The following is a 27,429-nucleotide window of genomic DNA, read 5'->3' as shown; positions in this document are numbered from 1 at the left end:
CATCATGCAATCATCTGAGAGATGATTCTTCAAGATGCTACTACTTTATTCCCACTTGACGAGTCTCATTCGGTCGCATGGGCCAGAATAGGCAAAATCGGGGATACCGGATAGACGATCCCAAAGCCACAGCCGTTTAGACACCGGAGCTCGGAGAAAATACCAGGGGATAATCTGGAAAAAAAATGGAGGGTTTCAATGCATGTAAGCGCCCACTGGAATTCTGAAACATGAAGGCGGGTGCTTCAGGTCCCAGCGCCAGTTTGATGAGTCTTGGCTGGCTCCACCTATTCTTCCAGTTGGACTTCACACGGCTTTCTGTGTAGAAGTATCTCTAAATGTGGCAAGTGATATGTTTATCACTTGGGTATGCAGCCTAGTCACCATGTGGATTAGGCCAATCATCAATTTCAGACATGCCATACTACATACTAAAATATTGTACGGAGTACAAAAAGAACTTAAGGCAGGGGGTGGTTTATATTCACCTTTGTTGGGAAGAACAGAAGTCTTATTCAGTTTGATATCAAACTGTGAAGACTAACAACCTATTGTTAACTGGTGATTATTGTTTTAACTTGATACTTCTATTAACAAAGATAAAGCCCTGAGAGTGCCTGTATGGGAAGTATGTGAAGATGTACCTGATCCTCTGAATAAACCAAATAAACCGGATTTACTGTTTGGCCTTGTAAATGACAGAGAGATACAGTGTAAATAACAAACAATACCAAATAGATGACAAAAATAACAAAAATAACATGATTAATAGGGGATAATATGAACCATCCCCTTATGACTAACGATAAACCAAAATAACATACTAGTTCTTGACCGGTCAGACATCCTCCAGGGCGCTTCCCAGTTCCCAGCTTCGATTATTATTAGACTTGCACTGTATCTTCCTTCCCCCCTTCTTCTTCTTCACCAGTACTCAATCATCCTCTTCACTTTCGTTTCTTTCTTCCCGCTGCGCGCGAAAATTCCTCCAGAGGCTTACCGGCTGGTCCAGTTCCATTCTCTGACAATCTCTCTTTCATTCTCTTTGTCTACGAGGCTGGCTCCTCTTCCTTTAAACCCTTTTTTCGCGTGATCTAGAACTTTCCCGATCGGATATCTTTTACTGGTTGGCGACGTTGATCCTCGCACTTCCGATCCTATCTTGTGAGCCATTCAGCTGGTGAGTTTGATCCGAGGTCTTGCAGCTATGTCTCAGTAGAGTCGCAGAGGGCTTCCTTCTTGATTGGACTCAGATCGCCTCTTTGTTTGCGCATGCGTTATCAGCCGCTGTTTTCCCCGGTGCTAATTATCTATACAGTGCGCTTCACGCAGAAAAAAAAATGTATCCTCAACCAGGTGCTTCAATCCCCATGGCACCACCACAAAAGCCTGAAACCTTTATGCTCTCGACCGAAGCACAGCGAAGCCTACCTCACGACGCGCAAGTTGCTCTTCAGCAAGTGGATAATCGTATGTCTTTGTTTGGGTGGTATTGTCCCCCGCATCAAAGCAGTGTATTGACATGGGCCAGTGAAATACTTCCTTCTGTCAGCTCCCGTTGACTGGCAACCCGATCAACTTATTCGACGCTTTTTGCTTCCCACAGGCGACTATGTCTCTTGTGTTTACTGGTTCGTCCCCTTCTAGAGAGTGTGATTGCCTGGGGAGCTGACTGACCCTCGTCATCAATAGGAGTGGCCTTTTCCACATCTCCGGTACCGATATTGTCCGATGTCTCGCGTTTCGATTCCAAGCCTTTGGACGACCAGTGAAGAACTCAAAAAAGTTTGAGGAGGGCATTTTCTCGGATCTACGAAATCTCAAGGCCGGTGTAGATGCGGTCCTGGAGGATCCAAAGAGCCCATTCCTGGACTTCTTGTACAAGAACAACTGTATTCGCACCCAAAAGAAACAAAAGGTGTTTTACTGGTACGGCGTGCCCCACGACCGGCTATTCCTCGATGCACTGGAACGGGACTTGAAGCGCGAGAAGATGAACCAGGAGGCCACCACGGTCGCAGTCAGCGAACCGGCCATGTCCTTTGAATTCGACTCGTCCCAGTCTCTGTACGAGCAATTGACCAAGTCGCAACAAGTGAATCTGAACTCATTCGCTGCCCACGCAAGTACGACATATGGCCAGCCCAACTCCCCCGTGGTTCGGACCGTTGACGCAATGCCTCCTCCGCAGATGGCCCCCCCCAGCGATTCCTCTACTCCAGGACGACTCCGGGAATCAGATGTACAGCCACCCCCAGATGCCCCTTTCGAACAATCTAGTCCAGAGCATCATTAAACGCGAGCAGGACTATGGCCCCATTCAGTACGATCGCCACGGAATGCCCATTCCCCGCCCCCATCAGCGCCATTCGTCCATGCCGACCTTCTATGAGTACTCTCCTGCGCCATCATTTGTATCTTCACAATATGAGGATTACAGCAATCGCGACCTGTCCTTTGAACCAGTCACCCCGCCGCAGCATTCGGTCGGCCTCGGAGCGGAACCAGCTTACATCGCCAACGAAGACACTGGACTTTACACAGCAATTCCGGACATTTCCAGTGGGCCCGCCTATCACCCTATGATGCAGCTGCCTCCTTCGAATCTGTCCAGTTCTCACTATCAGCCTGCGCCCCGGTCCTTCTCGGCAAACCCGTATCCTGTTATGGAGGGCTCCCCGACATACAAGCAGCGCAGACGTAGGTCATCTATCCCGCCCAACACCGGTGCTGTTGCACCCAGTGGCGCCACTCATGTCCAATCAACAACCCCGGGAGTTCAGTCAGTCTCGTACGCTGCCCACAGACCAAGTGATCTGCGGCGTTCGGTTTCTAGCTCGGTTGCTCCAGTCGCAGAAGGGGATGAGCCCACCCAGGAACATATCGCTCGTACCTACCCAAGTGCGATGTTGCCACAAAAGGATATTCTTCATGATATGTCCCGTCATGGCACGCCTCTGCAGAGCATGGACCACCGCACCGCACAACATCCAGGCTCAATGGCAAACCAATCTGATGATCTGACATCTCTGCCAAGCAACAGTGCCGTCGAGTCTACGGTTCAAAACATTCATGGCCGGTCGGAGCGTTCGGCGCCTGGTCCTACTCGGAGAGCTAGGAGTGCAACCATGATGGAGTTGGGACCGTATCCAACCAAGGCCCATTCTTGCCCCATCCCATCATGCGGTAGAACCTTCAAGAGATTAGAGCACCTCAAAAGGTAAGCTTACTTCTATTTTTGCACCCACGTCGGTGGGGCTGACCTGCACCGTGCACTGGTGAGATTGTTTCGTTAGCCGCCCACTAACCCCTATTTCTAGACACGTGAGAACACACACACAAGAGCGTCCATACCCCTGCCCCTATTGCAGCAAAGCTTTCTCCAGGTCCGATAATCTTGCGCAGTAAGTTATTATTTTTTATATTTCTTACACAACTTGTACTAATTATTCGCTAGGCATCGTCGGATCCACGAAGCGCAGCAGGATGGTCAGACTATTATTCCAACTGACGAAGACCTGGAGAATGAGACACATGAATTCGGTTCCCCCAGGGAAGAGATGTCCCCACCGGAGCCCGCTCACACAATGATTAGCATGCCCAACATGACGTCGATGGCAGCTCCTTTGAGCATGCCGTCCGCCCTGACCGGCATGCCTAGTTCGCACATGATCGCTCCGCAACTTCTCCAACAACACATGTGAGTATACTATAGAGCACGGTGTGTCTACTGATAGTAGATGCATCAACTCATGTACTCACCCCTAGGGTATTTCCAAGCAAATGTTTCAACTCTCTTTTGTCTTCGGGGCGCATATAGGCGTCGTTTGGTTTGGGGTTTATATCGCCTCATGTTTAATCGCACATGGTCCAATTATGGCCTTGCACATACCACGATATTCGTGTATAGCCCGCGTGTCATGTCTTTGCCTGTCTTTGACACATTCTTCACTTTCTTTTGATTTTCTTTTGGTTCATTTTTGGGTTTTCGCACTGTGCGATGGTTACACCGTGTATTATTGGTGTCGGCTGCCCTGCACGTGAATTGGGTTGCGCTGGCAGACATTCTTTTCATGCTGCCTGGCGGGCACGGGCACGAGAGACGTTCGACTCACCTCTCAATGGGAAATGGTTTGGGAAGGGAAAGTTTTAGGTTGGCTTCTTGGATTGTCAGGCATTGTCCATGAAGAGCGGCTGGGAATAGGAAGGTTATTTTTGGACGCCTCAAATCACACTATATAGACAGAGACATGTAACGACTTTGAATTGGAATCCGAGAAACCCTTGAAATCTTTAGTCAATATTTCCTTGTACTTCTTGCTAGTATCTATAGGTGCACCCACGGTGGCAATGATGTGATTATGCATGGTTATTATGCATATCTATGTAACCCTTCCAAGGTTAGAATGCATGTCACGTGCCGCTGACGTCGTTCCCCCTGCAATCATCCACGATTGCGATCTTAAGCAGCTCGTACATCTGACACACCGCGTTCTGATCGGGAGGGCTATCCACTGCCCAGTTTTATCTTCTTTCAGCTACCTACCTCATGGGAAATGACGCGTGGCTGCCAACAGTTAGTTAAACCCCATATTCCCGACGTCTACTTCCCCACACTCTAGCAATCCACAAGTCCACACTGTACCAGGGTTGTAAAGTTAACTAAAACAATCTCCGCTCTCAGCAAAAGGTTACTATAAAAAAAAGCATATCCCAGCTCGGCTGCTCAAGTGAACCCGGAACCACAGTCAGCAGCTGGAAATCACAGCCCCAACACACACTCATATCACCAGATTCGATGAGTTAATCCTGGTCTATACCATTTCAATACATCGAAATCACGATTCTTTAATTCTCTCATGGGACAATTGGACTGCAAGCCTGCCCCTAAATTAACTGACGAGAGCTCGCCTCTCATGGTTGCCACTCGCCCTACAGACGGGCGCGGTGTGCGCCCCCATGGGGGTACTGATGAGTCGTCTAAGAGTGCATTGTACATGTTTCTTTTGACTGTGTCCATTGGGGGGTAAGTGATTTTGCATATAATGAATTGATTCAATCTGGCTATGTGCTATCTTGACCCTTGACTTGTGCATTAACCAGTTATTGACATTGCGTTTCTTGAATAGACTTCAGATTGTTTGGTCTGTCGAACTTGGCAATGGATCGGTAAGTATAAGTCACAACTTAGAGAATATTCGATTTGACTTTTTATCTTACTTCTTTCATCTCGGGGCTGCAAGATTGAGTAAAAGGACATACTGACCGGGGTACAGCCATACCTTCTATCCCTCGGGATGAGCAAGTCGCTTCTTGCCGTTGTTTGGATAGCCAGTCCCCTGACGGGCGCCTTGGTGCAACCATACATTGGTATTCGAAGCGACAACTGCCGGCATGCGTGGGGTAAGAGGAAACCATTCATGGTCGTTGGAGGCGCAGCAACTATCGTTTCATTGCTAGCTCTGGCATGGGTGAAAGAGCTTGTGGGAGGCTTTCTGTCTATATTTGGTGTTGAACCAACATCTGCAGGCGCCAAGATTACTATCATTATCATGGCAACGATTTTCATGTATTGCCTTGATGTTGCCATCAACACTGGTGCGCATTCCATCTTCACTTTTATGGTTGTTTGGCTGATCATCATCCTACAGTGCAAGCTGCAATCAGAGCATTCATTGTCGACAACTGCCCCACCCACCAGCAGGAGCTGTCCAACGCGTGGGCTAGTCGTATGGTTGGCGTTGGCAACATCTTGGGGTATATCTTTGGCTACATGGATCTGCCGAAGCTTGTCCCTTGGTTGGGAAATACCCAGTTCAAGGTCCTGTGCATGCTTTCCTCGGCCTTTCTGATTGCAACTCTTGCCATTAGTTGTTTCTACATTCAAGAGCGAGATCCTCGAGGAGAGGGGCCTGTCACCGACAAGCTTGGCGTGATCGCCTTTTTTAAACAGATCATCAAGTCGATTCGGAGCTTGCCAACTCAGATTTCCCGCGTCTGTCAGGTGCAGATCGCAGCCTGGGTGGGCTGGTTCCCATTCCTGTACTACTCCACAACCTATGTCGGGCAGCTGTATGCCAATCCCATTTTCGCAGATCATCCCGATCTCTCGGATGGGGAGCTTGATAAGATCTGGGAAGATGCTACTCGCGTCGGGGCATTGGCTCTCCTCATCTATGCTATCATCTCTTTCCTTTCCAATATGTTGCTTCCACTTTTCGTGGTACCCTTGTATGCACCTGCGCCAGAGACTGTTTCGCGTCGGAATTCTCTAGACGACAATTCAGGTGACTATGCAGAGCAAGCTGCAAGTAGATTATCATTTTCAAATATGCCGGCAGGCAATGCATCCGAGCCTCTTCTCGAAGAAGCTCCAGTCAGACAGGAGACCGAAAAGAGATCGACTTGGCTTTCACGCCTGCAAATCCCAGGATTGACTCTCCCGCGAGTCTGGCTCCTCTCCCACCTCCTCTTCGCAGTTTGCATGTTCAGCACTTTCTTTATCTCCTCCCACCAAGCCGGGTCGGCGTTTGTGGGCCTTGTGGGTATCGCCTGGGCTGTGGCGCTGTGGGCTCCCTTCGCACTTATCTCGGCGGAGGTAGCTAGGATCGATCCATCTAGACGAGAGAATCGCCGCAAATCTCACACCACATATACTGAGCATGCTGCTGAGGCTCAGGACGGCAGTCCTGGTGGGCATGGCAGCGTCGGTGGCAGTGATGTGGAGCATGGACAGCCGAAGGATTATCAAGGTGGGGATGTCGCACAGGCGGGTATTATTCTTGGACTGCATAACATGGCCGTTTCTCTGCCACAGATTCTGTCTAGTCTTGTTTGCAGTGCTATCTTTAAGGCATCTCAGAAGCCAAGAGGGGAGCCGTGGGATGATAGTGTGGGCTGGGTGCTACGGTTTGGTGGATGTCTTGCGCTGGTGGCTGCGTGGTTGACTAGAAGGGTGTCGGACGGAAGATAGTAGACTTGGATATCTAATGCTACTCTGTACAATTCATTCAGCAAAGATTAACTCCCTTGTCTATAACATACAATAAGGATTCTGCAGGGGAATATTGATTGTCGTACGGAGTATGTATGTGGGTCCTTCCATGCAGCCCTAGAGCACTAGAGCACTAGAGGGCAATCAATTTATATATGTTTTCAAATACAATAACAATGTCTTCTCGCACGGAAAATATTCTCTATCGACACCAACCCCTTTGTTCCGTATATTTGTCCAAGTCCACTGATTTTCTTGGCAGTTGCGTGGCCCTTAAAACTCGGCCCACGTGTATTTTCAAATAGCAATACATAACAATACACATTGTATTTTACACTATCGCTGTATCCTAATAATTTCAACCCCAATTTGGCTCCACACAGCCCTGTCGTATTCTGTATTATACAACCCCGTACCTGACCTCATATCTGTCCCTCTGATGCAACTTAAGCAATGCGTGTCCCTATGCTAACCTAATTCGATCTTTGTCGCAACCTCGCACTTTCCATCTGTGGATTATGTGCGCCTGGTCCTGTCATCTTAATTTCACACTGGGAGTGAACTGCCAGTCATCCGCCCTGGCCCTTGATATCCCCTAAGGCGAGAGCCGCAATGGCTAGCCAATTTATGAACGATGGCTTACACGCCCTGCTTCGTATGTCTCTCTGATCGGTCTTGGACGTGCTTGAATTCTCGTTTGGATTGGAAGCTAACATGTCTGTTTCTGTTCTAGGGAGAGCCACTGAGGACTCCGATCCCGATGGTACGCGTGCCTCCACTCAAACCCCCTCATCCCTCCCCCCTCGTCTTGTCGCGCGACATAGCGCTATTCAGTTTCGGAGATTTAACTATTATGGCGAACTATAGCTCCCCCCGAGGCGGGATCCAAGGAGATCACAAGTTCCTGGGCATTGTTTATCATGATCATGTTGTTGATGTTCGCCCTGTTCACGAGCTACATCCTTCAACAAAGGAAGATCCAAGCTGTGCACGAGACCGTACTTTCGATTTTTGCAGGTAGGTGATGTCCTCGAGTGGCGCAGGCACGACTTCGAAATATACTTGAAGCTTCATTCGGTCTGCTCAGATTTTACGGACTTGCTAACGGTCGCCAGGCATGTTCGTTGGACTGCTCATCCGCTTCACGGACTCCACCCTCCAAGACAGCGTCGCCTTCGATTACCAATTCTTCTTCAACCTCCTCCTACCTCCGATTATTCTCGCCTCCGGCTATGAGCTCCACCAGGCGAACTTCTTCAGACATATCGGTACCATCCTCACGTTCGCGTTCGTCGGTACCTTTATATCCGCAATCGTACTCGGTCTCGTGCTGTACCTATGGACACGGATCCCGATGAATGGGCTGGATATATCTTTTGTCGAAGCTATTTCCGTCGGCGCAACCCTTTCCGCTACGGATCCTGTCACCATCCTAGCTATCTTCAACCTGTACAAGGTCGAGCCGAAGCTTTACACTATCATTTTTGGCGAGTCGATCCTGAACGATGCCATTGCCATCGTGCTCTTCGAGACTGCGCAGAGGTATCATGAGACTGGCGCGGCTGGCTCTTTGACTGTCCTCAATCTATTTGAGGCTGTGGGGCTCTTCTTCCTCGTCTTCTTTGGTAGCATGGTTGTCGGAGTGCTGGTTGGAATCGCTACTGCGCTAGTTCTCAAATACACCCACGTGCGACGGATGCCCAAGATCGAGAGCTGCTTGATCATTTTGATTGCATACGCCAGCTACTTCTTCTCTAATGGTGTACACCTATCCGGCATTGTCTCGCTCTTGTTTTGTGGTATTACCCTCAAGCACTATGCTTACTATAATATGTCGCGTCGCACGCAGTTGACCACCAAATATCTATTCCAGGTGATGGCTCAACTTTCAGAGAACTTCATCTTTATTTACCTCGGCCTCGATCTCTTTGTGGAGCCTAACCTTCAGTTCAACCCCTTGTTCATCATGGTGGCAGTCGTTGGTATCTGTCTCGCCCGCTATCTCGCGGTGTTCCCGCTCTCCAAGGCTATCAATTGGTATTTCCGGTATCGAGCACGCCGCCGTGGCGTGGAAGTTGCCGACGAGCTGCCATTCGCTTATCAAGCGATGCTCTTCTGGGCCGGATTGCGTGGTGCTGTCGGTGTTGCGCTAGCAGCTGGTCTATCCGGAGTCAACGCCCCCGCACTTCGTGCGACAGTCCTTGTTGTAGTTGTGCTAACCGTCATCATCTTCGGCGGAACCACCGCACGCATGTTGGAGATTCTGGGCATTCGAACGGGTGTGGTCGAAGAGCTTGAGTCGGACGATGAATTCGACACTGAGGTGACCCACGGCGGCACCTACTACAAGCGCTCCGGCACGAGCCTGGGATACATCCCACGACGCACTGATTCGGTGATTGCCTTGGATGGAGTCGGCACTTCTTCACGCGCTGGAGCCGGGGAGCGAACACACAGCTACTCCAGCGGCAACAATCGCCGCCCCAGCCCACCCTATACCCACACAAGAATGTATTCCGCCGCGTACAGCAACAAAGATCAGTCCTGGCGCGACCGCCAATCCGCCGCCACGTTACTCAACGGCGCAGCTGGGCCTAGCGCCGGCGAAGGTAGCGACGATGAGTTCGGCCTACCACCCTCGGGTCCTAGCCGTTCCGGTGATCCAACCCACCCAGACGAGTTTGACCTCGATATCGAGGGCATCTCCGATGATGATCTCCCACCCGCTGCAAATGGATCCTCGCGTCTCCGTCGATCAGCCTCACAGCCCCCTCAACCTTCCCCCGTCCCGGGCACCAGCGCAGTGGCATCTACTGGTGTCTCGCCTACTCACCAGGGTATGTCTGCACGGGATGCGGTTCGGGGTCTGTTTTCAGGTGGTGCTACGGGCGACCATGCGGCTTGGTTCCGTCAGCTCGATGAGGACTATATCAAACCCACGCTTTTGTTGGACCAGTCGAATCATAAGGGCCCTGGGCCTGGTGCTGTTTGAGATGATGATACCTTGATTGGAAGTTTCACTTTTTTCCTTTGATCTGGATGTATATTTAGCCTTTCACTTGTTTCGGTCTGCATTCTCGTTCATGTTTTGCTCTTTTTGCATTTTGGGCTTCCATACAAGGTCCGATTGCCTGTATGAGCTTGTGTAAACGAAACGCGTTTGAAATTTATAGATGCCAACGACATTTTCAAGTGGGAAGTACATATATCCTCAATATCTCTGTAAAAAGTAATACAGAATTGAGTTTCTCCGCACTTTAGCATTACATCCTACCCCACACTCGGGTATCTCACCTTGGCATTCACAAGCAATAGACACTCAAAACTCCCGACCCGAATAAGACGAACGTAGGTATACTAATATATCTATGTATATCCCGAGGTCCCCGTGCGGAGTACATGGAGATCTAATAAACGTAACGTCCTATGATAAGCATAGGCTTCGCTCTGCACGCCCGGCGCTTCCTATCTCATCCTGTCTTATCGCCCACTCGGATCAGCGACAGCTATCTGTGTAGACTAGCGGCAGGACTTTAATTGTGTACGGCGCCATGCTTGTTTAGGGCATACTTACGCCAACGCCATATCTCCCCTGTCATCTGATCCCATATTAGCTTCCACTTGCGTGCTTGTGTATGAATCTTGGTCAGATGGAACCTCTGGATATATTGTTGAACATACAAGTATTCCTTAGATGTCGGTTTATTGATGGATGATGTCTCCGCTGAGGGATCTGCGCTGTGGGCGGGAGAAGGCAATGCGAGGCACGCAATAATTGACGAATATCATTTCCTTATACGTTCTTCATAATATCTTATGCCCAACCTAGGAGTATCTAACAGTAAGTCTGGAGTACACATGTATCAATTGGGACCCGATATACAAGGGCAGTGGCAAACCTGCCCATGAACCTGTCAAACAGCTTAGGGCTGCCAGGGGTCAGGGGTGGCGGAGTTTTGTCCGATGAAAACGCGGCAAGAGATGAACCCTAAAGCGGAAACGGGAAGTTTCTCTAGCATACGCAGAGTACTACAACGTTGTACCCATTTCCCCCGCTCCGCTAGACCAGCCTCCATCCTCTGTCGATCTGCCATTGGAAAGAAGAGGAGATATGCAGAATTGTCTCATGTACCCCTCAGATTTGCTATAGATAGACCTGGCCCTTTGTACTCCCAAATCGGAAGGTATTTAAACGTTATATCTATGGCAGGAAGGATCTGTGCTTACTGCACGTCCTATCTAAGCTTCCAAGGAACTACTCCCGAGGTCTTGATTCGATGCTTATAGTGCTCGTGTTTATCGGAATATTTGAACCCAAGCCTCCCTAGCCTTCTTCCCGAAGTCTTTGTTTTATCAAATCTAAGGCGTCGCGCGTTCGATCGCGTTGGCTATTTGTTTACCTATCCATTAACTTGTTTCTTTCTATAATCATTACACGTAGCCGGCCATGGAGGATATAATGGAGAAAGTGGAATCCAAGACGAGTAAGAGACGTCAGTCCACGGCCACTCATGACTCGAAGCCCCAGGCTGGGGATATGGAGTTGCTAGGTGTGTATATCGCGCCCTTTTTTTTTTGGCGAAGCTCGTGTAACTATGAGATTGTTGTCACTAATTGATCTTAGCGACACTTGGATACAAGCAGGAATTGCGGCGCCATTATTCGACGCTTCAGATATTTGCTGTCGCCTTTAGTATTATGGGGCTTTTGCCTTCCATTGCGACTACGTTGGCGTTCTCAATGCCCGCTGGTCCGGTGGGAATGGTTTGGGTAATATACTTCTCATGCTGAACTTGATTGGAATTGTAACTGACATAATGGCTCTGACTAGGGTATGCAACTATCTTTCCAGAAGTGGAGTTCCGGTGATTGTTAACGGGTTCCTTGAATAGGATGGTTGGTTGCAAGTTGCTTTATCTTCATTGTGAGCTTGGCAATGGTATGGTCTATTCAATCTACAATCCTGGCCACAGAACTAATGGCCCTCAGGCCGATCTGGCATCCGCAATGCCCACCGCAGGCGGACTCTACTTCTGGACACACTACTTCGCAGCCGAGAAATGGAAGAACCCGCTCAGTTTCCTCGTCGGATATAGCAACACCATCGGCTTGATCGGAGGCATATGCTCTATTGACTGTAAGTCAACCTCCACACAAGCCCAAACAATAAACCCACAACTAACACTGCCCCAGATGGTTTCGCCAACATGCTCCTCTCAGTAATATCCCTAGCCCGCGACGGCAACTGGTCCGCAACAAGACCAATCATCTACGGCACATACGTAGCAACAGTCGTCTCGCACGGCCTCATCGCCATCTTCTTCGCCCGCATCATGCCGAAAATCCAATCAGCCTGTATCTTCCTCAACATCGCTCTCGTGGTAGCAACCGTCATCGCCCTACCAATCGGCAAAAACAAGAACAGCCCGCCCGTCAACCCGGGCTCGTATGTTTTCGGAGAGGTTCAGAACTTAACTGCGTGGCCCACTGGTTGGGCATTCATCATGGCGTGGCTCTCGCCCATCTGGACTATCGGCGCGTTCGATTCCTGCGTACATATGAGCGAGGAGGCGACGCATGCTGCTCGCGCTGTCCCGTTGGGGATTATCTCCTCCGCTGGGTTGTGTGGTATTCTGGGCTTTTTCTCGCTGGCGGTTATTGCCGCTTCGATGGATAGGAATATCGAGGGGATTTTGAACTCAAAGTTCGGACAGCCTATGACTCAGGTTTGTTCTTATCTTGCGTCTGATATAATTGTTGGGGTGTACTTTCTAATGTGGGTTCGCTATAGATCTACTACGATGCACTCGGCAAAAATGGAGCCCTGGGCTTCATGGTCGTGGTAATGATCGTCCAATTCTTCATGGGATTGAGTATCGTAAGTCTTTATTTCACCATTTACTAACCCAATTTAAGCCATCCATTAACTCTACCCATCCAGGTCCTAGCCGCCTCCCGCCAAAGCTGGGCTTTCTCCCGCGACGGCGCCCTCCCTCTATCCTCCTTCTTCCGGAAAGTAAGCCAGCGCAAAATCATGCGCTACCAGCCAGTCCGCATGGTCTGCGGTGTAGTCCTTGCATCAGCAATTATCGGCCTCCTCTGTCTAATCGACGAAGCCGCCTCCAACGCCCTCTTTTCCCTCGCCGTAGCCGGAAACGACCTCGCCTGGCTAACGCCCATCCTGGCGCGTCTGCTCTGGGGCGGTGATCGCTTTATCCCCGGTGAATTTTATACGGGTAAGTATCTCAGTAAGCCTATCGGCTGGGTTGCCGTCATCTATATGGTGTTCGTTATTGTTCTTACCATGATTCCTTCTGAGGGGCCGAATCCGTCGCGTGAGTTTGAATCATACTATGTTATATTATTTGAGGTGATTTACTGACTGGGTGGTATTTAAGCGCAAACTATGAATTATACGGTTGTTATTAATGGGAGTCTTTGGGTTGGGGCGTTGGTTTATTATTATCTTCATGCGAGGAAGACGTTCAAGGGGCCTTTGACTACTGTTAGTCCGGAAGATGAGGGGAAGGCTTTGGAGCAGGATCCTAAATAGTTGGCGAGAGGTAGATATTGTGACTTTGGGTGGGATTTTGATTTTGGTCTGCCGAGCTCTGTCTTTGCGAATCTTTTGTCGTTCATGTCAATATCTTAAGTTCATATGTACACATGTGCCAGAGCTTTGAGAAGTGATAAGTCTCATGGAGATTTCAAATTCCGAATTTGTATTTCAAGTATCGCTAATCACCCTCACCAGGGCTAAAAAATCGTTGCTATGGACATTCAACTCTTGTTCTCGTTTCTCAGAAGCAATTGCTCTTCGGGGTCTATTTTTCCCCACTCAATGCATAGATAGCGCATCTATTCAGGAATCTCGAGGACGTAGCGACCAGCGATCTTGCCTTCCTCTGTATTGCATGTATTAGCATATGGTCAATATCAAGTAATCGGAACATCTGAAACATACCCATGAGCTTGAACACCTCAGGCAAGTCCTTCAGAGGAGCAGTCTTGAAAGGAGCCTTGATCAAGCCACGTGCGAAGAAGTCAACGGCCTCAACACCATCCTGGCGGTTACCGACGTAGCTGCCCTTGATGTTGACCATCTTGACAACGGTATCGAAAACAGGGGCCTTGAGGAATGCATGGGCGGGAAGGCCAATGCAAACAATGGTACCGCGGGAGCGAGCGTATTCGACAGCCTGCTGGAAAGGCTTCTCGGAGACAGCAAGCAAGAGCACGGCGTGGGCACCAAGGCCTTCGGGAGTAGCAGCCTTGACATCGGCAACGAGATCACTGCTCTTGGTGAAGTCGACGTAGGTCTGAGAACATCACACTATATTAGCACGAATCCAAGAGTTCAAAAGGAAGAGAAAAGGCTCACCTCTGCGCCAAGCTTCTCACACATAGCCCTCTTCTCATCACCACCATCAATAGCAATAACACGCAAGCCCAAGGCCTTAGCGTACTGCTGCGCAAGCGATCCAAGACCACCTCCAGCACCGACAATAGCAACAGTCTGACCAGGGCGCGCACCGGACTCCTTGAGACCCTTGTAGACAGTGATACCAGCGCATAGAATAGGCGCAACACCATCGAGCGGCACTTCCTTAGGCAGCTTGGAGACATGAGCCGCCTTTCCAATCGCGTACTGCTGGAAGGTTCCGTCAACGGTGTATCCGGACAGCTGGGCATCGGGACACAAAGGCTCGTCGGCAGTCTTGCAGAACTCGCATGCGAGACAGGAGCCGTTGAGCCATTTGAGGCCTGCGTGATCGCCGATTTCAATTCCCTGAGCGAGCGAGCCCTTGGCGACAACAACGCCGGCACCTTCGTGGCCGCCGACTAGGTTCTGCTTCACGGGGAGAGGCCAGTCGCCGTTCATGGCGTGGAGATCGGTGTGGCAGACACCGGTGTAGCGCAGCTTCACCAGGACTTCATCGGGGCCGGGCTTGGGGACGGGGATTTGCTTGTAGACGGGGGGTCCGCCTTTCTTCTCGACCACTTGGGCCCATTGGGTCTCGGGGATTGAGGGGGACATCTTGGGTGGGGGTATGTGAGGGAAGTGGGAGTTAAGAATTAAGAATTAAGAGTAAAGGAGTAGTCAGAAGTATTAATGGAGAGAAAGAAATCGGGAAGGTAACACAGGTTGATTGTCATTCTTATAGTAACCAGTGTGGCATTGCCTGATCAGAATATTCTCTCAGCTTCTCAGACATCATGATCATTCGAACTTATCCGGTTCTACGGCAAAGATATGTCATTCTCACTAATAACCTTGGAATAGCTAGGCATATCCACTTTTAGTCCCCGTTTGCGGCATACCGCGCTATACAATGCAAACCCCGGTATTGCCGAGACATCTAGGCCTTCAATTTGCTGGACGTAGATGTACTTTGTATTGTGATATTCTATCTCGCCACGACATCCCTGACATATATCCCGAGAAAAGGACATAGCACCTCCACATCAGGTTGTATGCATATAGGCGATAGAAATCCCCTCAAATACAACCCCTCATTTGAACAAAAGAACGAAATTGGAAATAGATAGGACTAGGAAGATCGCGAATATCATAGAACCGTCAAGCAATTGGGAGGCGCAATTGTACTATAAAAGTGTAGGACGTCATCACCTAGCATCAGGCAATGCGGGGTAAGGTGATTGGTTTCTTTTTTGCTATAATTATCTACTACTACTACTACTACTACTACTACTACTACTACTACTAGCTACATACTATATATACACCTGGATATAATGCCTGGCACTCACCCCCTTTTAATGCTCTGCTCTTGCCGCTTTTTAATCTCAGAGTAAAATTGAACAGCTTCTCACAGATCATTACATAATCCGTTAAACATCCAATTATCACATGACCTCCTAATCTGATCCACTCACTGATCATTATATAAGCGATCTGATTTCCACCTCAACCTTGGATCAGAGTCGATCAGAGTGGACTTCAGAAGGCTTGAATGCACCGAGTAAGCTACTTTGTATATCAATAAAACACCATATATCATTTCCATCACGTGTGTTAAACCATTCCTATTAGATTATCAGGAAAAAAGTCTGGCGCAGTCAATGTGACCGTTGAGAACTCCATCCAGGCTTACGTTGCTCTATCTCTAAAAGACTCTCAGACAGGACCTAAGGGTCTGATGCTTCTAGCAGCTATTAAAACTAGGAATCGCCCAAATTATTCAATTCAAGATTCTGGGTGCCGGCTTAGGTGTTCATTGCTAGGTGAGACATTGCAACAGTGTTGAGGCGGAAAACAAACAGTCACGAAGAAGCGAAATGGAGAAATAGACAAGTGTGGGATCTGACTGCAGAAGACCATCAAAAAAAAAAAAAAATTGGAACGGCATTGGTCACTGCGCCCTATGGTGACATGAATTCTGAATTCCGGGAAGTAAGTTGAAGACAGGTTTTAGCGGCATACCACACAATCTATCTATCATTCGTTGATAATAAATAGGTGTTTCTTAGTGGCATATTGTGGTTTGAAATTCTGAAGGTCAACGAGAAACTTCACTTTTAGTTGAAAAACGCCGTCATGTACAACCACGGAGTTAGGGGATAGGGAACTTGCAAAAACGGGGCTTAGACATTCGTTAAGCCCGGACAGCGTCAGCTTTGTCAATATATAATCAACTGTTCGCTCCCAATGTTTAACATATCGAACCTGAGTTTTGAATTCAATTTTACTCAAAATGGCTAGCAAGTGGTCATGGTCATCAACGGGCAACGAAGTGGTGGATGAGTATCCCGGGCAAATCAAGGGACGCACTTGTAAGCAAGATCTATTCCTTATAGAGCAACCCCAAATTGACCCAAACAGTTTTGATTACCGGCCCGAGCGACGGTGGAATTGGAGCAGAGACCGCTCTTTGTCTTGCATCTCAATCCCCATCGACTATCATTCTTGCCGGCCGTGATAGAGCCAAGATCCAACCCGTCATCGATAGAATTACTCACATCAACCCTGAAGTTAATACGATATTTATTACTCTCGATCTTAGTGACCAAGCTTCGGTGCGAGCAGCAGCAGCAGAAGTCAAGAATCAGGTTGACCATATCGATGTACTGATCAACAATGCCGCAATAATGGCTTGTCCATATAGCTTAACGAAGGACAACTTGGAGGTTCAGTTTGGGACAAACTTTCTCGGTCCTTTTCTTTTCACCGGTCTATTACTCCCCAAGCTTCGTGCTGCAGGACTTGGGTCACGCATTGTAAATGTGAGCAGCTCCGCGCATCGCTTTGAGGGGATTCGATTTCATGATATCGATTTCGAGGTATTTATCCGAGACTGTGGTTCTCTGTTTTGTTCTGCCAATTCAAAGATTGACTGTCTCGACAGAATGGACGCGCTTATGATACTTGGAAAGCATATGGTCAATCAAAGACTGCACTGATCCTGATGGCTATTCATATGGCCAGCAAAGTCCCTAGCAATGAGATCGCTACGTTCTCTGTGCACCCAGGAAGTATGTTTCTTTCCTGGTCTTATCCTATTTACCGGCTAATAATTTTCCTAGGCATTGCATCGAATCTGCAACGACATGTGGACTCTGAGTCGATCTCAGATGCTAGAGTGAAGTCGCAGAATAGTGTGTCATCACCGTATCTGCCTTTCTCAGAAACAAAATCATCGCTAACTCTGTTTCAGTCACCGACTATGAAGTCACCGACAGAAAGACTCTTCAGCAAGGCTGTGCTACGACTTTGATTGCAGCTCTGGATCCTCGTCTAAAAAGTGAGTCGTTCGAGATAAGCGAAACATTGAATAATGTCCTAACTAGACTGTCATAAATTTAGAATTTTCGGGCTCATATCTCAGCGATGGACAGTTGAAGCAACAGGCAGACCATGCGCGCGGGGCAGATAATGCTGAGAAGTTGTGGCATTTGGGCGAGGAGATTCTTGGACAAAGATTCGCGATTAACTGACTACTTAAAAATGGAGAAGAAAGAAAATGGCCTGTACTCTCTGAGGAAAAGCGAGAGGAGAGTCCAGGAATCTACTGAAGAAAAAAGCTCTCTGGAAAAGTCTTTGATGTATCTACTGAGTCGAAAGGCTAAGACGCTAGGAGCAAACTAAGGAAGCATGTATATATACATTTCATTAAATGTTCTATAGACCCAAGGTAGTTTCATCCACATGACCTCAACCATATTAGTATTGCTAGAAATCTCCATAAACTATGAAAGCAATAAATGATATAACATCTGCATGACTATTTCTTAAACCAAAGTAACAACTCTTTATTCCCTGACGCTTTAGCCATGCACCGAGCCAGAGGGCAATACTATCAACGACCCTATGGGGGCTAATTCCTTCTGGGTATAGTTTGCGGTAGGCTGTATCAGTGTCACTGATTGGACACCTGATTGAGCATCACTGAGTAATTAGAGAGCATCCAGCACTCGCTCGGCCCTCGCTCGGCTCTCGTCAAGAATCAATTATTTTGCACGTGACCAAGCCAAGCATAATCGATGATCCCGTGCTGACATCTACTTAGGGAGCCTGAGCTTAAGCACCCTCATAAAAGCGGCGGCAGCTCAATAGGAAAGCCCCACCCGGAAAATCCAGTACTTTGAATGTATACTCCGTACTTACTTTGGAGGCACATCTTTCTATCTAAATTATTAGAATGCCTATCAATACGGAGTACACGAATAAGATATTTATCCTAGTCACTTCCCTTAGGTCTGGACAGAAACCGGGATTTGAACTGAGGATATGTATGTACCCTTACCCTTCGTGGCTCTTGAAATTGATTACTTCCAAGGTTGGTGTTATGCATGAAAATATATGTGCATTACATATATGAAATAGGTTATATATTCTACCTGGGCATATTTACCGGGTGGGAAATTGAAGTTATAAGGTGATAATATAATGCTTATAGAGAGCGACATATAGAGACATGGCCCTGGGGGAGACATCTGATAGGTGATTTTGCCCTATTTAGCGATTTATATGCTCCATATGCTCAGTATGTGGCTTTTTTGAAGCTTCAAAATACAAAACTAACAAAAAACTAGATAAATGTAGGCAAATTATTACGAATCCAGTGAATCTAACATTATCAGTCTCTACATGGATACTCCGGGTGGATAAGGACCATCTCACGATAACTCGGATCGGCCACCGAATAGATTTTCGAGGAAAATGGAAGAAGCGAATATTGAACAAATGTCCAGGACTTGAAACCCAGAAGATTTGAAACGATTTGAAAATATTCCCAAGACATTCGAAAACATCGTTGATGTTCATCCTCACCACCTCTCCACGGGGTGTTTGTATGGACTCTAGAAGTGAGATGGGGACACAACTTTGGAATTATCCAGCCAAAAAAAGAAAATGATTCTAAAAAAAAACATGAAACAATTGAAATGGCCATTTGGAATAGAAAAGTGAACTATTTACACTCTAAACACTGTAACAAGCCAGATCGGATCTAACCCCCGGGATGCCGGAGTTGGTTGAAATACCCCAGAATGAAGAAGAGAGATTCACGAGAAGCCAAATCTCGTCAACCGTTCCCCTTTCAATTTATGAAGTTGTCCCCCCCTCTTCCTACCCGACTTCTATTCTCTCCTTTAATAATTCCCCCATCCCCCCCATCTCTCCCTTCTCATCCTCATCCATCGCCCCTGCATCAGCTCGCCTAGGCCCGCGCATTCTCTTTCTTGGGCTCCACGGAAACTTCCCTTCCTCCTGCATCTTCCCACCACAAACGAATCCCATCCCTCCATCAGGTATTTATGTCTTGCTTTCTTCCCCCATCTCTTTCATCCCTCTTCACTCCGAAATCATAACCTGAAACCAACAACTGACGCCGCGTCACTAGCATCTGGAACCCCCTTGACAGGTGTCTCTGACCAAGGGTCTTTGACTCTCCTCCCTCAATTCTCCTAGCTCGACCCGAGTGCCCAACCTTCGACGCGCTCAACCCGTAACCGGGGACCGCGGCCATCATGACGGGCCCTCCGCCATACAACGCCCAGTCCCCGACTCAGCAGCAACGGTATCCGGCCTACACCTCTCCGAATAAGAACCATCCGTATTACCCAAATGAGCAACCGCCACAGCAATACCACCAGCATCCTCCGCAGACCCCACCCGCATTTGGCCCACCCACCGTCGCGCGAAGCCCGCACTTTGCGCACGCGTCCCCGATGCCCTCGACATTGCCGCCGCCCTTGAACGGAAGCGCGCCACCTCACCCGTCTCACCCGGAGGCCTCGCAATATCAAGGTCATTCGGCAGGCTCTCAGCTACCACTGCCGCGCCCTTACTCCAGCTCCGTGATCACGGGCAACGGTGCCTCGCCGTACGGCTCTGCGACTCCCCATAGCCATCCGCCCAGCCGCCCAGAAGGCCATTCGCAATCCCCAACTAGGGAGTCTGAATCCCCATTTCGGATGCGAGGCAATGGTGCTGGATATGGACCTCCGATGATGCGAGAACCCAGACCGGTCTCGCCGCAGGAAGCCGTAGGCATTACCTAGATCCCTCAGTATCCTATGATTTACTAACCAATCTTTCGCCCTCGCAGAAGCCCGCACGAGCCGCAGACCCGATGTCTTTCGCCAGTATCCTTTCAGGCCCATCGGACGAGCAGCCTATGAGAAAGCCATCGTCTCCCCCGGCCCCCATCTCTGTCCACACGCCGCATGCTCCCCCCGTATTTCCACCCCGGCACCTGGAGCACAGCTCCACGCCAGCTATGCATCACAAGCAGGAACACCGATTGGACTTTGATAAACGCATCGATGCCCCGAAACCACCACTGGCCACCAATGGGTTCGTCAAGCCAGAGGTGGAATACCCTGCGCCCGTTCCTCGTGCACCGCTTCGGAAACCATTCCCGCCCGGTGTGGACCTGGAGCAGGTCAACCGGGCTGCAGCCGAGATCGATCATGCTGAAAAGAGCGATATTGATGATCCTGCATTCGACGCGGAAAGGGAACGATACCGGGAGAAAGGCCACAAACGGGCGGTGGAAAGCACCCGCGCAGAGGAAGTGCGACGAAAGGTAGGTCGTCTGAAAGTCATTTTATGTCCAGCCAATCGCTCATACTAACATATGCTCAGCGTCGCCGCAACAACTTCCTTATTGAGCTAGGTAAATCCTTCGAAAGACAAGCCATTCTTGGTACCGAACGATTCCGAGTGCTCAACGAGGGGGCCGTCATGGCCGAAGTTCAACAAAAGGAGATCCAGGATGAAAAGGAACGGAAGAAGGACATGCAGCGCAAACGCCGTCGTGAGAATACTGTGCGCCAAGAAATGCAAAAGAAGCTGGAGGCTGAGCGCAAGGCAAGCAAGGCCCAGGAACCGGGAGAAAGGGCCAAGTTCCTTCGTGAGGCTGAGCGGGCTCAGAAGAAAATCCGCACCACCAAGCGCGCTCTAGAGGGCGGTGATGGCCAGGATGAGCTCGGTGAGGTCACCCCGCTTGCTCCCAACCTCGAAGGTGGGACAACGAGCCAATTCCATATTGGTCGTTCCTCGCCCAGTCGACGCAGGTCAGGCCGCGCCGGTCCTGTCACTCGCCCCAAGAAGTCCAAGGAGCAGAAACAGGCCGAGAAGGATCTCGCCGAGGCTGCTTGGAATGCTGGGTTGGACGACGACTTGTATCTCACCCCAAGCACAAGAAAGGATGTTCGACGTTCAAAGGAGGGTACTCCCATGTCGCAGCTACACTATGACAGCAAGGGCTACAACCAGATCTACGAGCAGATCTGGCGCGATATCGCGCGCAAGGATATTCCCAAGGTCTATCGCATCAAAACCACCTCCCTCTCCACCCGCCAGGAGAATCTGCGCAAGACGGCTCAGCTGGCCAGCAAGCAGTCGCGCAAGTGGCAAGAGCGTACCAACAAGAGCACAAAGGACACCCAAGCTCGTGCCAAGCGGACGATGCGTGAAATGATGTCGTTCTGGAAGCGCAATGAGCGTGAAGAACGCGACTTGCGCCGTGTGGCTGAGAAGCAGGAGCTTGAATCAGCCAAGAAGGCAGAGGCGGACCGCGAAGCGAACCGACAGAAGCGCAAGCTTAACTTCCTTATCTCGCAAACAGAGCTGTATTCTCACTTCATTGGGCGCAAGATCAAGACCGACGAGGCTCAAGGAGACGTCGCTGTTGCTGCAACCGGGGAGACTATTCAACCAGGGAAGCCAAACGCACACACAGTCAATCTTCCAGACAGTGTCGCCAACCCCAAGGCCAAGTCCACTGCATTTGAGGATCTTGACTTTGATGCTGAAGATGAAACCGTGCTGCAGCAAGCTGCCATGACTAACGCGCAAAACGCTGTGCAGGAAGCCCAGGACCGTGCCCGTGCCTTCAACCAAGGAGATGGTGATAATATGGCTGCATTCGATGACGGAGAGATGAACTTCCAGAACCCGACTAGTCTGGGTGACATTGAGATTTCGCAGCCGTCCATGTTGAATGCTCAGCTGAAAGAGTACCAGCTTAAGGGTCTTAACTGGCTTGTCAACTTGTACGAGCAGGGTATCAACGGTATCCTGGCAGATGAGATGGGTCTCGGTAAAACCATCCAGTCTATTTCCGTTATGGCTTACTTAGCTGAGGTGCACAACATCTGGGGTCCTTTCCTGGTCATCGCGCCAGCATCTACACTGCACAACTGGCAGCAGGAGATTACTAGGTTCGTGCCGAACATCAAGGTGCTTCCCTACTGGGGTAATGCCAAGGACCGCAAGATCCTGCGAAAGTTCTGGGATCGCAAGCATATTACCTATAACCGTGACTCGGAATTCCACGTTCTAGTCACCTCATACCAGCTTGTTGTTCTTGACGCACAGTACTTCCAGAAGGTGAAGTGGCAGTACATGATTCTTGACGAGGCTCAAGCTATCAAGTCCTCTTCAAGCTCCCGATGGAAGAACTTGCTGGGATTCAGCTGCCGCAATCGTCTTCTGTTGACAGGTACGCCAATTCAGAACAACATGCAAGAACTGTGGGCCCTTCTTCACTTCATCATGCCAACTCTGTTTGATTCCCACGACGAGTTCAGCGAATGGTTCTCCAAGGATATCGAGTCGCACGCCCAGAGTAATACTAAGCTCAACGAGGATCAACTCAAGCGTCTCCATATGATCTTGAAACCTTTCATGTTGCGTCGTGTCAAGAAGAACGTCCAACAAGAACTCGGAGACAAGGTTGAGATTGATATCTTCTGCGACTTGACATACCGCCAACGTGCCTTGTATACCAATCTGCGCAATCGCGTCAGCATCATCGACCTCATCGAAAAGGCTGCCACAGGCGACGACGCTGACAGCAGCACACTGATGAACTTGGTTATGCAATTCCGTAAAGTGTGTAACCACCCCGATCTCTTCGAACGTGCCGAAACAAAATCTCCCTTTTCTGCTGCATCCTTCGCGGAAACTGCATCCTTCGTTCGTGAAGGAAACTTTGTCGATGTTCGCTATTCGACCCAGAATTTGATCGAATACGAGCTGCCACGCCTATTGTGCAGCTCTACCGGACGACTTGACCTACCTGGCTCTGATAATCCTCGCGTAGGCTTCCAAACCAAGTATTTATCCCAGCTGATGAATGTCTGGACACCAGAAAACATTCAGAAGAGCGCCCGTGAAAATGGTGCGTTCTCTTTCTTGCGTTTCATCGACACTTCTGCAGGAGAAGCAAGCGACATGGCACGACTTGGAGTCTACGAGCGCGCAGAGCGTCGTCGCAGCAAGTCAAACAGGCTTTCTGCCTTGAACGTCATCTATGATGAGAGTGATGATTCAAAGAACTCTGTGCTACCCCATTCGATGTTGAACATTGTCGATCGTAATGATCGCCAGGCTGTTCGAGATGTCGCCATTGAGGGCCGAATGAACGATCTCATGACTGTTTCACGCTCGTCATTCGAAGACCAAGGCCTCCACCTAATCGAGCCTTGTGCTGGTCCTAAAGCTTCAGCGCCCCCCATCATCATGTCTGCTTCAGGCCAACAGGCACCACGCGAAACCAACGACGCTTTGTTCAATCCGTCTGTTCGACAAGCATTGTCTGGACACCGCAGCAGACAACTTGAAGAGCAGATTCTCATCAAGAAGCTCGATCCTGCGCCATACTCTCACCCTCCTATGCTACCAGAACCGGTCTCACTCAAGGGACGTTACAGCCACATTGAGGTACCATCGATGCGTCGTTTCGTGACAGATTCAGGCAAACTGGCCAAATTGGACCAGCTGCTGCGGGAGCTCAAGCCTGGTGGTCACCGCGTGCTCCTGTATTTCCAGATGACACGTATGATCGATCTGATGGAAGAGTACTTGACCTACCGGAACTTCAAGTACTGTCGACTGGATGGAAGTACCAAGCTGGAAGACCGTCGCGACACTGTCGCAGACTTCCAATCCAACCCGGAGATCTTCGTCTTCTTGTTGTCGACCCGTGCTGGTGGTCTCGGTATCAACCTGACGGCAGCCGACACTGTCATTTTCTACGACTCCGATTGGAACCCTACTATCGATTCCCAGGCCATGGATCGTGCTCATCGTCTGGGTCAAACTCGCCAGGTCACTGTCTACCGTCTCATCACCCGCGGCACCATCGAGGAACGCATCCGCAAGCGCGCCTTGCAGAAAGAAGAGGTGCAGCGTGTTGTCATTTCCGGCGGTGCTTCTGGTGGTGTCGACTTCAACACCCGTGCTCGTGAGAACCGCACCAAGGACATTGCCCTCTGGCTTGCCGATGATGACGAGGCCGAACTCATCGAGCAAAAAGAGAAGGAAGCCCTCGAACGCGGTGAGACCCTTGGCGCTAAGGGCGGGAAGAAGGCTGCTCAGAAACGCAAGCGAGATCTTACGCTGGATGACATGTATCATGAAGGTGAGAACACTCCGCTCTATTGCTATGATTGACATTTATACTAATCGATTACATAGGCGAGGGTAACTTTGATGACGCCAGTGCCAAACCCTCAGGGGCTGCAACACCCGCCGAGGAACCTGTCGAGACACCTTCAGCAATACCCGCAAAGCGCGGGCGTGGCCGTGGTCCCGGCAAAGGCACATCGAAACGCGCCAAGACCACCAAAGAACGTCTCCGTCTGATTGATGGTGATGGCGGCCTCGATTAATCCCATGACAGTCAAATAATGCTACTCGGGGCGGCGTTCAAGGTCAAAGCTACTTCTCTTTCTTATTTTCTTTTGTCTCGATTGCTTCTTCCCATTCCCCCCTTGTCTTCCACCTTCCCTCTTTCCATTTTTTCTTCTTATCTTCTCAAACGGCAGATATATGAAACTGCTCTGTATTATCATACAAAACCTTGACTATGTTCTGGAACGGCGTGAGGCTCAGTATGGACATTCCCCATAAAGTCTGCTGGCTGAGGGTATCGTTGATGCAATGATGAAAAGATGCTTTCCTCCCCCTATGATAGACTTGATCCGGGCCTTGCTAAAGCTTGTGGTTCATGGGTGGTTGTGGTTGCTGAGGTGAACTTGTGAACTTGTGATTTCTTTTGAATTTTCTTTTTTTCCCCATTCTACATTGTTCTCGTTTTGACGCCTCTTTTGATTTTGGCTTTCCTCACTTGTATGTTCGATGTTTAAAAAAAGGGCGCTCGTGTTAGTTTGGTTATGAGTGTCAATGTATTGGTTTGATGGACTCTGCCCTTGGCTTTGGATTGTCGTTGTTGGAATGGGATGATCAGATGTAGATGTTATTGTAGTAAGGTGTAGTCATGGATAGTGATGGTTGATGTGTGAAGTTATGGTTTATAATAGTTAAGTAGTTTGCAAGGTATGAAATAGTACTTGTACTCAGTTTGCCTTGTCTCCAACCTTGAAGCTCATACATGTCCTAAATACACAAAAAGCTATACATGATATTCTTCTTCCACGAGATCCTTTTCTCTCACCCCTCTAATGCAAGATACCTTCTCAACCCATACCATATACAGCACCTACTGCTTACATAGAAATGATTACTGAAACAACAGGTCAAGAATACTCGTCATTGCATTTCCTGCCATGTCTACCAATCCGACCCAGGTCACAGGACAGCGAAATCCCACTTCAGAACTGGCGATGAAGCGACACATTCATCAGTGTGATTAATCTGCTGTGTCAGTCGGCTATCTTAAGGAGCCTCCTGCTGCTAGTCTATGACCCAAAAGGAGCAGCCATACACAATGCGGTTCCGCGACTTGGCCCTTTTCTGAAGCAGAAAGTTTGGCTATCTCATAAAGTCCAAATTCTTGGTCAGACTGGCCCATCGCTTGGCACTGTGCATATTGAATTCGGTGTTTGTAACTTGGAGATTGTACGCAACGCCTGGTGGCCAAGGAACGGCCGATACCGATGGGTATCGACTGTGCAGCCAGACTCATTCATCCTTTTCTTCTGCATGGTTGTCATAGTCTTCATCTTCCTCGTGTGTGTGGGGGGACTCCACGAATCACAGCAAGATCTGGCCAGTACCAGGTAGTATTTCTGATCGTGTACGTGGGAACCCTGCGAAACGCAGCAAGGTCTAGGTAATGGGTCAGTGGGAAAGAGAAGACAGTTTGGAGAAGGAAAGAAAGGATAGGAGTGGCAGTGTATATAGTAGTGTAGAAAGGGGGCAGTCCAATCACCTCTTAGAATACTGTGCGCTCATTGACCTTCCAATATCTTCCTGCTGCACCTCTGGGCTGCACGCTTAGTGTTGGTAGTAGGTAAAGCAGATCAGGGAGACTAGCTCAGCACTGCATTCCAGGCCTCATCTCGCAGCTGACCACCATGCATATGGCCGTTCGAGCCATTTGGGTGCCACGGAGAGTCTCCCCAAGATGAAGAGGTGGTCTCTGGGACATGAATGGGTCATTGTGGGGCTGCTGTGCAATTACATGAGCTGTCATAGCATATCGCTGCCAAATCCATTTTATGCGAACCAGGTAATATCACTCTGTATATACCGGCTTGAGGCGACAACCCCAACACCAGAGTCCGAGGGGACGTGATATAATAGAAATTCCACTACTTGCGTGGCGGTGGGAGGACGTAGAATGTGTGGAACGTCTGGTTAAGCCGGTGGGAGTAGTGGTATTAGCGGTGGGGTACCGCACTGGTAATCTGCTTTGTTGTACCTGATTCGAAATAGTGATCGGTTCTCCCGTGTCTCACAAGATATTCCGGGTATTCACTTCCGTTTTGGTTGAGATGCTGTGGAAACGTCCTCTCATCTTTCTATCACCAGCCATATTTACTTTTGGGATAGTCAATTCAAAGCCGGTTGAAAGAGGCTGCTCTGGTTAGATAAGGATTGAAGACATAGAGACATAAAGAAGGTGATCATTAGGTAGAAATGGAGATCAGAATTATCTTTCGGGTAGCTCGCTGTTCTTCATGAGACCTGGTTGTCTTCTGCACATCACGATTCCGAG

The 27,429-nt window shown here is 49.2% G+C and overlaps 8 protein-coding genes across 8 annotated transcripts; 7 read left to right on the top strand and 1 right to left on the bottom strand.

Moving 5' to 3' along the window:
* Nucleotides 1-1,340: 1,340 nt before the first annotated feature.
* On the top strand, nt 1,341-3,704 carry steA (sexual development transcription factor SteA; the record flags this gene model as incomplete). The annotated part of the gene is made up of 6 exons (XM_057253701.1): nt 1,341-1,470; nt 1,532-1,631; nt 1,693-2,158; nt 2,223-3,220; nt 3,321-3,404; nt 3,458-3,704. The coding sequence occupies 6 exons, from the start codon at nt 1,341-1,343 to the stop codon at nt 3,702-3,704; spliced, it is 2,025 nt and encodes a 674-aa protein (XP_057107563.1).
* Nucleotides 3,705-4,859: 1,155 nt separating this feature from the next.
* Nucleotides 4,860-6,973, top strand: N7479_006004 (putative sucrose transporter; the record flags this gene model as incomplete). Its single annotated transcript, XM_057253700.1, has 4 exons — nt 4,860-5,026; nt 5,130-5,169; nt 5,277-5,598; nt 5,652-6,973. The coding sequence occupies 4 exons, from the start codon at nt 4,860-4,862 to the stop codon at nt 6,971-6,973; spliced, it is 1,851 nt and encodes a 616-aa protein (XP_057107562.1).
* Nucleotides 6,974-7,606: 633 nt separating this feature from the next.
* Nucleotides 7,607-9,986, top strand: N7479_006003 (bifunctional K:H/Na:H antiporter NHX1; the record flags this gene model as incomplete). Its single annotated transcript, XM_057253699.1, has 4 exons — nt 7,607-7,649; nt 7,728-7,757; nt 7,862-8,011; nt 8,110-9,986. 4 exons carry the CDS (start codon nt 7,607-7,609, stop codon nt 9,984-9,986), a joined length of 2,100 nt encoding a protein of 699 aa, XP_057107561.1.
* Nucleotides 9,987-11,441: 1,455 nt separating this feature from the next.
* On the top strand, nt 11,442-13,547 carry N7479_006002 (putative GABA permease; the record flags this gene model as incomplete). Its single annotated transcript, XM_057253698.1, has 9 exons — nt 11,442-11,544; nt 11,619-11,764; nt 11,826-11,859; nt 11,887-11,933; nt 11,984-12,131; nt 12,188-12,720; nt 12,786-12,872; nt 12,936-13,329; nt 13,393-13,547. 9 exons carry the CDS (start codon nt 11,442-11,444, stop codon nt 13,545-13,547), a joined length of 1,647 nt encoding a protein of 548 aa, XP_057107560.1.
* A 305-nt stretch (nt 13,548-13,852) lies between these two features.
* Nucleotides 13,853-15,032, bottom strand: N7479_006001 (zinc-dependent alcohol dehydrogenase; the record flags this gene model as incomplete). The annotated part of the gene is made up of 3 exons (XM_057253697.1): nt 13,853-13,899; nt 13,959-14,313; nt 14,376-15,032. 3 exons carry the CDS (start codon nt 15,030-15,032, stop codon nt 13,853-13,855), a joined length of 1,059 nt encoding a protein of 352 aa, XP_057107559.1.
* Nucleotides 15,033-16,710: 1,678 nt separating this feature from the next.
* N7479_006000 (SDR family oxidoreductase) lies at nt 16,711-17,950 on the top strand (the record flags this gene model as incomplete). Its single annotated transcript, XM_057253696.1, has 6 exons — nt 16,711-16,789; nt 16,839-17,296; nt 17,362-17,488; nt 17,540-17,611; nt 17,671-17,757; nt 17,820-17,950. 6 exons carry the CDS (start codon nt 16,711-16,713, stop codon nt 17,948-17,950), a joined length of 954 nt encoding a protein of 317 aa, XP_057107558.1.
* A 2,034-nt stretch (nt 17,951-19,984) lies between these two features.
* Nucleotides 19,985-25,138, top strand: ino80 (chromatin-remodeling ATPase INO80; the record flags this gene model as incomplete). Its single annotated transcript, XM_057253695.1, has 4 exons — nt 19,985-20,503; nt 20,566-21,045; nt 21,105-24,888; nt 24,945-25,138. 4 exons carry the CDS (start codon nt 19,985-19,987, stop codon nt 25,136-25,138), a joined length of 4,977 nt encoding a protein of 1,658 aa, XP_057107557.1.
* Nucleotides 25,139-25,985: 847 nt separating this feature from the next.
* N7479_005998 (uncharacterized protein) lies at nt 25,986-26,492 on the top strand (the record flags this gene model as incomplete). The annotated part of the gene is made up of 2 exons (XM_057253694.1): nt 25,986-26,056; nt 26,114-26,492. The coding sequence occupies 2 exons, from the start codon at nt 25,986-25,988 to the stop codon at nt 26,490-26,492; spliced, it is 450 nt and encodes a 149-aa protein (XP_057107556.1).
* Between the last annotated feature and the right edge of the window lie 937 nt (nt 26,493-27,429).

Source organism: Penicillium vulpinum, assembly GCF_028829585.1.
Source record: "Penicillium vulpinum strain IBT 29486 chromosome Unknown utg000003l_segment0_segment0, whole genome shotgun sequence".
Classification (NCBI taxonomy): Eukaryota; Fungi; Ascomycota; class Eurotiomycetes; order Eurotiales; family Aspergillaceae; genus Penicillium; species Penicillium vulpinum.
The sequence above is the reverse complement of the archived record's forward strand: the minus strand, read 5'-3'. Positions and strand labels throughout refer to the sequence as shown.